Here is an 11,622-nt window from a genome sequence, read left to right as displayed (position 1 = left end):
CACCTTTGCCTAAGCGACTTATTTTGCTTATTTCACCTCACAGGCCTTAGTGTTAAAATCATTCCAATATCGGCATACTCTGCATAGATACGTGCAAAACGATATTAACCAGCCATATCCAAGAATAAATCGCTTATGAAGAGGTGTTAGGGAGCCTCCTTAACCTACATATGTACAGACTTAAGACAGTGGAGTTTGGCTGGGAGAGAAAGACTGTTAAAGAAGCTCCTTAGCATCCCTTTCTTAGCGATTTATTTTTCTATACGGCTGATTAATATTAACTTGTATATTACTCGTATCTATGTTGAAAATGGTGATACTGGAATGATTTAGGTGACAGAAGAAGACTAGTGTGGAGCAATAAGCAAAATAAATCGCTTTGGAGGACGTGTTAAGGAGCTTTCTTATTCCCTTACGGGCCCTAAATCACCAGCCTATCAACTAAACGATGGTCACCAGTTAATTTCTAGGTCCCAATTTTCCCCTGAAAAACAAGAAGCAGTGAAATGACGGGGGACAGGGCGACGTGGAGGCGATTTGTTTGTGGTCACCCCGTACGGGATTAAGGCGTCTAGCAATAGATAGACAGATAGTAGTCAGCACACATCCAGGTTCTCAGTTGGGCTAGAGGATGAACAGGGGCATAAAGAAATAAACTTTGAACAAAGCCTAGGTAGCTCCCTAACACTCCTTCCTAGGCCATTTATTTTGCGTGGTACACCTTACTGTCCTCTTAAGTGTTCCTTAAATCATTCTAATCTAGCCATACTCTGCACATATAACGTACGAAGCGATATTACCCATTCATATCTAAAAATTAATCGTTAAGGAAGAGGGGTTAGGGAGTTTCCTTACCTGACAAGAATACCGTAGCCCAATGTCTGTATTCTCGTCGGTCAAGGAAGCTCCCTAACACCTCTTCCTTAGCGATTTATTTTTGGATAGGGTTAGTTAATATCAATTTGTATGCTACTCATGCTGAGTATGGTGTTATTTGAATGAGCTGACACAGAAGAGGAAAGCAATGTGTAATGATCAAAATAAATCGCTTAGGAACAGACGTTAGGGAGCGTCCTTACCCTACGAGAATACTGGCCCAGGAGTTTGACCAGCCCCAGAATCGAGCTTTTTTTTTTTTTTTATCGTTGGGTGTGCTAACCCTCGCATCAGTGGCTACCCAGCGTGTGTGATGGATGGTGGTGTGGCGAGGTGATGAGGCGTGGAGAGAGAGAGAGAGAGAGGGAGAGAGAGAGAGAGAGAGAGAGATGCGGTGGAAAGGAAGGTGTCTCCCTCCTGTGTGTGTGTGTGTGTGAAGGTGTCCCCATCTTACACTGTTGTATATTTGTTCCTTGTGTCTCACCACCCAGCAGTGCCATTGGTCAACTAGATATAATTAGTATGAATCGCGTACCAGGGGAAAGTTTGACGTAGATTGATATTCTGCCTTAATATCCAACGTGTGGTCGATAGGTATAAATCTAATAATCTCTTCTGAATTCCTGAATCATCTCTTCGAGCGGCCACGTCCACCAGTCACTCCCTAAGGATTTTTGCACGTAAAACGCTTAACTCTAGCTCTACCCTTTATGGTAATTCACCTCGGTAAAATACGTAGGCTATATACAGTTAGCATCACAGGTACTGTCATAACTCCTCTTTCTCCTCTTCCTCTTTTCATCTGCATTATCATCATCATCATCATCATCATCATCTTCTTCTTCTTCTTCTTCTATCCATCATCCAATCCTACATTGCCCCATGAGGAGCGTAGGAGCCCGGGGCTAGGCAGTTGGTCCCGACATTTAATAATCTTTTCACCTCTCTTCCTCTCCAAATATATCTCTCTTCCGTCTCCCTGCTTCCCATCGACTCAGTATATGATTTCTTCTTTTGTGCCACAGCTTGCCCCACCTGTTCATTCCACCATGCTGTTTCTTGCACCCCCTTTCGTCTTCTCTTCACCCCACACACCACCTCGCATGCGGCACAGATTTCTTCCGTGATATCTTGCACACACCTTCCACCTCCCCCATCTCCTCCAAATCATATTTACCCAATCGCTTCTCCACTTCTCTCATATATTCCGCTTTTCTCCCATCCTCTTGCTGCCTTTCCGCCCTCCTTGTATGGAGTACTTCCCCGTGTCCTCCTCCTGTCCTTCCCTCCTATTCGTTCCTTTCATTTCAGCCTTGACTTTCACCACCATAGTCCACTCCCTCAAACTCTGTATGCTCTTCCACCCATTACACACCTTCTCATTCTGTCATCCACACTCACATAATCATTGCCTTCCGTTCATTCACTTCACCACCTACCCTTCTCATCATTCGCCACGTATACCTGTGGATCATACTGTGCCTAAAGCGGCAGTATCGTTGTTACTTAATAGATGATCATTTGGCAAATTATTTACAAGGCAAATGCCAAACACTTGGAGACATAATTAAGTGTTCAGGAATAGGAGAAGCATACCTTTCAGTAGATCGTGTGTAGTTGAATTGTGAAAGAATCTGGCATATGACCAGCAGTTACTTCACGGGTTAAATATGATTAATAAAAATAATCCCGTTAGCTATTTTCTTACTAGCTGTGGGTGAATTAATGAGATTTTTCTGTGGTTGGTTACCTGTATAAAATTATTTTGTAAGGATAGACTAATGAATGTATTTATATGATTAGGTAGTTTTTAATGTTGGGTATGGATAAATTGATTGGTTCCTTGATTCGTTAATTTTCAGTATGTACTGGTTTTGTTTTGGTATGTCAGCCATTATATTCCATGTACATCATCCAGGGTAATTCATTATTCCCCTGCCCTTCCAGTGGTGTATTAGTTGTACCAGAATCACGTTTTCTATTACACTGATCATTAAAAGAGAACGTGTGGTAAAATGACGTCAGGGACAGTGTGTGGATATACGGGCAGTGGACCGTGCTGGTAGGCACTAGTTCAGTTGCTGACGTACCTGTGCTCGAAATGCGTACCATCCTTACGACTTCTTATTTATCCTTCCACCACTGGGTACAACGTTAGCCTAATATGATTATAAATTGCACTTTCAGTTCTTCCTTTTGTGATGAGTAAACATTATATCTTACTAGTCTATGCGTTTAAGTGGGAGAGTGTAGTGTTTGGAGATATGTTCACTTGGGGGTTTGAACCATGACCGAAGTAGCGTTCAAACTTTCATTTGTTTCATGTTTCACAGGTTCGAACCATGTATGTTTCGAAGGTTATGTGCTGTATGATTCGGAATAAGTCTCAGTTAAGTGGTACACAGCTCACAGCAACAACGTCTGTTATATTCCTTCCTGTTTTACTACACTATATTCTAATGATCTAGCTGTAAAATTTGTTGCTAAGTTAATATTAATCATTTGAATAGTAGTCGCAATAACAAACAACCAAATTTGTTATCCATTTCTTCTTTCAGTGTCGTTTTAACTGATGGCTTATAAAAAAGGCCGAGGTTAGCTTTTTTTCTCTTTTTTTTTTCCAGTGTGATGCCAGCTTTACTGAGAACTATACGATCAGAGCAGAGTTGTTTGCTGACAGTGTTGCTCTTTTACGTATGTCCGGGGCCATTGACCCTTACCTTGTCAGACCTTTGATGGAAAGATTGAATGTTTCAGTATTTTTATCTGGAATTTTCGCTGCTGGACATCGCGGCCAGTAAAGGCATGAAACACTGACAGCGCCTTGGACTCTTGTACACAATGTCCTGGTGCAATTTCATGCCCTGCAATGTGCCTGTGGTGCTTCCCACTCCCAAATAAAACCCATAATTCCTAAGCTGGCATGCAGTGGAAGCTGGAAATAGCAGAACTAGAACATATGTGTCGGAAGTTCCAACCATTATTCTCCTGTAGCCCCACTAAGCAGCATCAGAAACATGTAAGACAATGCGGGTATCTGCCTCCTCATGCTGGCAGGGTGAAAGAATGCTCATGTCTTATAGAGAGGAGGCCATCACTTTGTCTCCATAGGTGCTACACGCTTCCTTGCCCTCGTTTCAGTATGTGGTAGCTTCCCTTCCACGTAGTTGGAAGTGCTCGGTTTTGTTTTCATTTACACGTTGAAAACAGACTTTAGGTGGAAATTTGGATGATAGATTGACTCTTCTTAGTCCATCACCTTGCCTTTCCCATGTGGAAGCCTTGAGACTGTCTTTTAGATACCTTTCCCACACAAAATCCACCCAGTTGACACTAGCCAGTTGCTGAGATATGTAAGGCATGAAGATACTGTCCACATAGTCTTGGAAGGTGTTGCATGGTACAGATGTTGTGAACAGCATCTGTGCTATCACTGCTCCACCCAGGATCAATGCAGTTATATTTGAAACTGTTGCAGTTGATTCAGATATTGCCTCAAGCTCAGCCAGTACGCCAACTGTTTCCATTTTGCATGTCGCCTAGTTTTAGTAGTGCAGGTGGCCATGGCTGGTTCTTGCGTTTGGAGAACTGTTCCAAATATCCTGTTCTTGTCTGACAGGCAATATACAACCTTAAGAAATAATTGCAGTCCTCTTGAAGTGCTGTCATAGCCTTCTTGCTTGGTGCAGGATTTTCTTGACAGGCAGCACCGGGAACTTGTTCTTCTTCACAGGATCTGTAACCAGCTTTGACATATTCTGCAACTGCTCTTTGGTAAATTTTTGGAACTGTTTCTTCCAACCTGGTAAGCGTTCCTGACAGATTCCTTGACATCTGTGTCCATGACTTTCTTGGTGTCCAATGTCAGCAAATCATTGCTGTGCTCTTGAAATGGATTCCCAAGTTCATTCCTCACTGCAACCAGGTCTTGCACTTCTCCAGCAAATATTCCCTGGTAGCTTTTGCGAGATTCATGGTGAAAGGATTCATTGGAATCAGGCTCCTCAAAATCCTGAATCAGCCTTGATACTTCTGGTCCAGCAATCACCCATCTTTTCAGGGCAGACGGATTGTCTGTGATGCCAACAGTGCCACCATCACCTTTCATTAACCCGCCCCATCCCGACCAATTTTCCACCACTGACTCCCCCCAATCTCGACCATTTTTGGAAAAAAAATTTTTTGGCTCAAACCTCCGCTTTTGGTGAGAAACATCGAAAATTCATAGAGAAATCAATCGCCTGAGGTTTAAAATACTCGATACAGGTAGGAGTACCTCCTTACCTTACTGGGTTTTCTAACAGGCTGGCACCAAAGAAAACGAGTTCTATGGGAGGATAACTATTTCACACCACTCATTAACGGTATTTATTTATTTACTTGGTACGAATTTATGTGTAGTATGAGAGTATATTGGTTTTCAAGCAGTAATATAGGTATTATAAGCATTGTTTCACTCACTAACTCATCACCATACCTGACCTTTTTTTGCCACATTACCTGATCATCATTTCTGACTGTTTCTTCCTCTAATGCTATGTAAAGTTTGTCCTCCACATTGTCATTGATTGGGGAATCACTCTGGCCCTGAATTTCGTACCGTGGCATGACATGGCTTTACTGGCCAGGTCACTGATAACAGGTGAATTGCTGAGACAATGGCAAGCAGGGGGGAGGAGAAGGTCATGCTGGGTATGGCATTGTCCCTGCCTGGCATCTTGTAGAGGAAGGTGTCACGTGTATACATACCAATATTCACTTGCGAAAATTGAAAATTGTGCAAATTAGGGACCTTTCAATTGATTCGTGTTTATGTACGTCGACGGGATTGGCCATGACAAAACGTGTGGACGTTAAAGAACATCGATGGGATGCCACAGGTTAAGGCATTCCTTTGATCATGTGTCTTGTATACGGCCATTGCACAAATGGAATGGGCAGACGTCTTTGCTACAAAGCACCCTTTCACAAATTCAGAATAAGTATCGGTATGCTTGGCCTTGAGAGTGATCATGCCTTTGATATGGACAAAGAGCCATCTGGCATAATTCATGTGATCTAGTGAAAAGATCTGGGGAACAACAGACAGTGATGACTTCAGGTAAGCATGGAAGTTTGAATCTCTGATTGCAGCAACCTGACCTGGAACACTATGCTCAAGGTCCAGGGCCTGTATTCGGTAATGAAACTGTGGTTGCTCTTCTGGCATTCTGTTACACCAAGCTGTGAAATCCATTGGCTCTGCAGCCCAATGGAGTATGCCTGTTTCTGAAGGATATGCAGAGCTGCTGCAGTTATTTGGTGAGCATGGCGTGTACATGTAATATGTGCTGCTTTGGTCATAGGATCGGCTACACCACTGCTGTCAATTTCTGCTGTAATCAATGCTGTAGTCCAGCCATTACCTTCCAGCCAGTCTCCTATGATTTTCATTGTTGCCATTTCAGTATGAAGTCCTCTTACGAGTACATGTGATGCTAGGAAAACCACGGCATTGTTTTTGCTATGGCAAAGAGAGGCTGGTCATAACTACAACAGGAACCTGGTCTGGATTCCAATGAATGATCGCTGCTTTGACTGCATCCATGGCACTCTTATCATGGCTGAACAATTGGTGGTCTCCATGAACAGTGGTAAAAGTGCTTTGTTGGACACATGCGCTACCTTCTGCACCTGAACAGAAGAAAAGTATGATGACCAAGTCAAAGCACTTTCTTTTTCAGCATCTACTTGTTCAAGGCCACTTGCAACATGTACTAGCCATTCCCATTGCCTTTCATTGACGAAGTCTGGAATTTCAAACTTCAAACCGTTCTGATGGTGACAGCTGGATTCTTGTCCCAGACCTCCGCTGAGGGGGGTCACCTTGACCTGGTGGCGGGGCTTGAAGCTTGACTGTCAATGTCACCTACTTGGGAGGCCTGCCTACCTTTGTAGGGTTCGGTATTTGTTGGCCTCGTGGACCAAGTGCCTCCTACATCACTGGTGGATAAGGCCTGCTGGTGATGTTAGTCCCTGCCCATTTACCATCTAGGGCGGGACTGTTGCCTCCTAACGTGTTTGCCGTGCGTGGCGTCCCGTAATGCTGGGAGACGGGAGTCCTGGAGGTTGAGTGATGCTGCACAATGCACCCTGCAGCTAGCAATGCACCTCTTTGGTCCCTTATTCTGGCTAGACGGGCGGCCTTGTTGGGCCCGACCAGGTCAATCGGCTGGTCATGCGTTGGCTAGGGTCAAGTGGGCACTGGGAGGCCCAGTGGCTCCTATCGTCCTGGAGTCACCCTTGCCCAGGTCCCCCAGTGGTTACCTGCGTATACTCTCCTGCTACCTCTGGGGTCGCCAGTGGTGTTGTCCCTGGCATAAGACCTCCCCTTGTTGGGCTCAATGGTGGGTGGAGGGGTGGGGGAATGAAGTTAGTTATAGTCATATTATTGCTGAGTCTCCCCTCAATTTTGGTACTCGTGTGGCAGTTGGCCAGCCCTACGAGTCCCTATCAACTGGCACTGGAGAAAGAGCACTTTCGAGGGTGAGGCACTCAGCCCTCCAAGAAAGATCTCTCACCCTTCACTGAGACAGTGGCTGGCGTCTTTCTGCCTCGTCAGTATACGAAATTCTTAGTTTTGAAGTTGGCTGATGGTTTCTCTTTCAGGGACCACAATGCTTTTTAAGGTTCATTGTTACCTGGTCAAGGCTTGTGGGTCACCCCCAAAGGTTGTTCCACAGGCAAATGGGTCACTCCTTGTAGAGGCCAGGGATGCAGACCAAAGTGCCCACATCCATGCCATCAAATGTTTAGCTTCCTGTGATGTCACAACCATCAGTGATTGCACCCTGAACCAGACTCGATGTGTTGTCTTCTCTAAGGAATTCCTTAGGTACTCTGAGGAGGACCTCCTGGATGGGCTGAAAGACCAGGGAGTAGTGAAGGTGAAGAGGATAAAGAAAAAGGTAAATGGGATATTGACCGGCACACAATCACTGATTGTCACCTTTGACTGGTTGACATTGCCTGATATCTTAGAGGCAGCTTACTACTGCCTTCGGGTTAAAACATATGTGCCAAGACCTAGGCAGTGCTTACATTGCCAGAGATTTGAGCATGTCACCAGGTCTTGTCGTAGGAACAGCAAGGTCTCCCACAGGTGTGAGTAAATTGTGGTGGTAATTCACATGGCTAGATGGACTGCCCGAATCCCCCCTCATGTATCAACTGCCACTGTGCTCACCCAGCTTCATCAACACAGTGTGACTAGTACAAGTTTGAGAAAGAAGTCATGTCGGTTCGAACCCGTGAGAAGATTTCTTCTGCGGAGGCAAAAGAAAGGGTCAGAGGGATGTTTATCCGCCCCAAGGTAAGTCCCACAGTACAACAAGACAACACTTCATGTTGCCCCACCTACTTCTCAGGATAATCAGTCATCACAGACGTCCCGGTTGGGGGATGCTGCTGTGACACCAACAAATGGAAGAGGCCCCATTCCGGTAACCACTCCTTCAACTTGTGATGTGCAGAGTGCTGTTCCCATGGTTAGTACTGATTGTGAGAAAGACGGTCGCCAAACTGCTACTTGGAATGCCCCCACTTCGGTGGCTGACAACTTTCACATTTCTTTGGTGGTGACAGATGTCCACATTGACCAGACTCCTTCTTCTGTACCTGGCAAACGTCACCGTTGTTCATCAGAGTCCTCTGAGCATGACGACTGGCCACCTAAGGTCTCTGTTGTTGAACATTGTCAAATCCTCTCCTGTTCCCTCTGCCCAGCAGGCTGAGGGATCTAGACAGGTCACATCTGAAGCTGACTGTTTACCTCTGGTCCCGTCCCCACCTGGGGATGTTGGTGGAAAGCTCGTTGGTGGTTCAGATCAGAAGCATGGGATGGTCCCCTCAAAAGATTCGAGTCCTGTGGACTCTACTTCCACTTATAGGGCTTCTGGTAGGAGCACCGGCTGTCCTACATCTCCAAAGGTGGCCCCCAAGCCACCTTCCAAACAAACTGGTATGCCCACTTCAAGAAGGAGTGTTGTAAAACTTCCTTCCTCGTCCTCACGTTTGCCTTCAGATGTTAGACAGAGGGTGCAGGTTTCTGGTGCTGGGCAGGCTCCTCCAAAGAGCTTCCGTAAGCATCAATCCAAACCCGCTCATTTGTCAGGTGTCCAGTCCCGCACGTAACCATCATCCCCCCACAGTGGATTCTATCATCCAGTGGAACTGTCGGGGTTTACGTGCTAACTATGAGGAACTGTGCCATCTTATTTCTCAATTTTCTCCTCTGTGCATGTGCATCCAGGAGACCATGGTAGGTGATGCTGTTCCGTCCGGTCCTTCTGGCTACCATGCTTTTTATTCTGATCCTGTGCCGGGCCAAGGTCATCATGGAGGTGCTGCGATCTTCCTTCATCAGGATATTCCATACAGTCATCTAGATATCTCCACTCCCCTGCAGGCTGTTGCTGTCTGGATGTTTTTACATTGGCAGTATACAGTTTGCAGTCTTTATCTTCCCCCTGGTGCTATTGTTGATAGGGCGGAACTGGAACACCTTCTTCATGGCCCTTTATGTTACTAGGAGATATGAATGGTCACCATCCACTATGGGGAAACAGTGAGGCCGACCCACAAGGTGTCATGCTGGCCTCTTTAGTGGAAGAAAACGAGTTGGGCATTTTCAATCCCGATAAAATGACATATTTCCACAGCCAGACTGGAACTTTTACTGCCAGTAACTTGTCTTTATGCTCAGCTGATGCAGTTTTAGATTTTACCTGGGCTGTGCTGCCAGACTTGTATGGCAATTACCATTTTCCCTTACTTTTAACTGCTAGTGCTGGTGGACCTCAGCCACGTCTTCCTCGCTGGCTTCTGGTTAAGGCTGACTGGTCACGTTTCAGGGAATTAAGTTCCACTTCCTTTTGTCAATGAGTTTGGTTGTCATACTGAGGCAGTATCATACTTCAGTGACTTATTGCACGCAGCAGCCCTTTTATCTATCCAAGAACGAAGGGTCAATTTTCTTAATGTCCGGTTCTTTGGTGGAACCCTGAGTGCAGTTCCGCAGGGAGAACCAAACGAGTTGCCATTTCTCGACTTTGTCGTCACCGTGGGGATCCCCAGTGTTTGGTGGCATTTCGGAGGGCACGAGCCCATATGAGGCGGGTTTTAAAGGAGGCCAGGCATTCATCTTCAAAGGGTTATGTTTCCTCCATCAATTAAAGGACTTCCATCACCCAGGTGTGGAACTAGGTAAGGAAAATTTCAGCTCCTCCTGTTTTATCTGCAGCAGGTGGAACTGTCGTTGATCCCTTTGCTGTTTGATCGTTTTGCCAGTGTCAAAGAAGAATGCAGATACGCCGTTGGCTTGCCACTATTGGCGCCTAGAGTCTAGTGGTCTCAGTTTTGCCTCTGCTGGGGGAGAGCCTTACAATGTGCCTTTTTCAATTTTTGAACTCCAGGTGGCTCTGTCACAATGCCATGATTTCTCTCCTGGTTATGATTTTATTCCTTATGCCTTTCTTCTTCACCTATCTGATGAGTCCCTGTTGTTTTTGCTTTCAATGTTTAATAACATCTGGTGTTCTGGGGAGTTTCCAGCTTGTTGGGGTGTTGCTGTGGTTATCCCCATCCCAAAACCATGTAAGGACCACCTACAGGCAACGAATTATCAGCCTATTTCTCTAACGTCATGTATATGTAAAGTTCTTGAAAAGTTGGTCAATTTTAGGCATGTGTGGTTTTTGGAGAGAGGTGACTTCTTATTCCCTGCCCAGTATTGTTTTCGTAAAATGTGATCTAATTCTGATGCACTGCTGTCCTTCGAATCTTCTCTCTGTGAGGCTTCCTCCACTAACCAACACCAGGTCACGGTCTTCTTCGATCTGGAGAAGGCCTACGACACTGCCTGGCGTCATGGCATTTTACTTTCCCTTCATGAGTTGGTCTTCGTGGGCGTTTGCTTATTTTTATCCAACAGTTTTTATCTAACTGTTAACTAGAAGATGGAGTACCACAAGGAAATATCCTTAGTGTTACTATGTTTGCTGTAGCCATTAACAGTGTGGTCAGTGTACTTCCTGATGGTGTACGAGGATCACTATATGTCGATGACCTTTCAATTTCCTTCACTACCTCTAGAATGTCTCTGATAGGGAGTAAATTCCAAATGGCTCTCAATAGAATTTCTGACTGGGCAGTCTCGCAGTTTCCATTTTTCTTCAACAAAGACGATGGCTATGCATTTTTGTCATCTTCGAGGGGTTCACCCAGACCCTGACTTTTATCTGTATGGTCGGAGTATATCCTGTGTGGAAGAGACACGGTATCTGGGTCTTTTATTTGATAGACAATTAACCTTGGTTCCCCGTATTCGTTCTGTTAAGGTGGCATGTCTTTTGAGGGTTTTGGCTCATACCTCTTGGAGTGCTGATCGTCAGACCCTCCTCCTCCTGCATAGGTCTCTTACTCTTCCTAAACTTGAATATGGTGTGAGGTCTACTCCTCTGCAGCAGATGCCCATCTCCGGTTGTTAACTTCTGTGCATCATGCTGGTGTACGTCTGGCAACCGGGGCATTCAGATCATCCCCGATTTCGTCTGTTTGTGGATGCTGGCGTACTCCCTTTGGATCTGCAACGCCAGTTGCTAATGATGAGGTGTTGGTATCGTCTTCACCGCCTTCCAGACTCAATTTCTTGTGCCATCGTCTCCCAGGATTCCCGATCTTCTGTTTTTGACGCCCATCCTAATTTCC

General features: G+C 45.4%; 1 protein-coding gene across 1 annotated transcript; it reads left to right on the top strand.

The window, feature by feature from the left end:
• Positions 1-6,433: 6,433 nt before the first annotated feature.
• LOC145396353 (uncharacterized) lies at positions 6,434-8,027 on the top strand. The gene is made up of 2 exons (XM_080269745.1): positions 6,434-6,509; positions 7,525-8,027. The coding sequence occupies exons 1-2, from the start codon at positions 6,434-6,436 to the stop codon at positions 8,025-8,027; spliced, it is 579 nt and encodes a 192-aa protein (XP_080125871.1).
• Positions 8,028-11,622: the final 3,595 nt, after the last annotated feature.

The sequence above is a fragment of the Coenobita brevimanus genome, chromosome 37 (genome assembly GCF_032717465.1).
Source record: "Coenobita brevimanus isolate Jiangsu-jjx chromosome 37, ASM3271746v2, whole genome shotgun sequence".
NCBI lineage: Eukaryota > Metazoa > Arthropoda > Malacostraca > Decapoda > Coenobitidae > Coenobita > Coenobita brevimanus.
Note: the sequence above shows the minus strand (reverse complement) of the source record. Positions and strands in the feature narration are given on the sequence as shown.

Bases quoted from the DNA above. Each gene is read 5' to 3' on its own strand.
- LOC145396353 (XM_080269745.1), top strand. From the start codon at position 6,434: ATGAATGATCGCTGCTTTGACTGCATCCATGGCACTCTTATCATGGCT. The intron at 6,510-7,524 runs GTAAAAGTGCTT...TTTCTCTTTCAG, and splicing joins GGTGGTCTCCATGAACAGTG to GGACCACAATGCTTTTTAAG.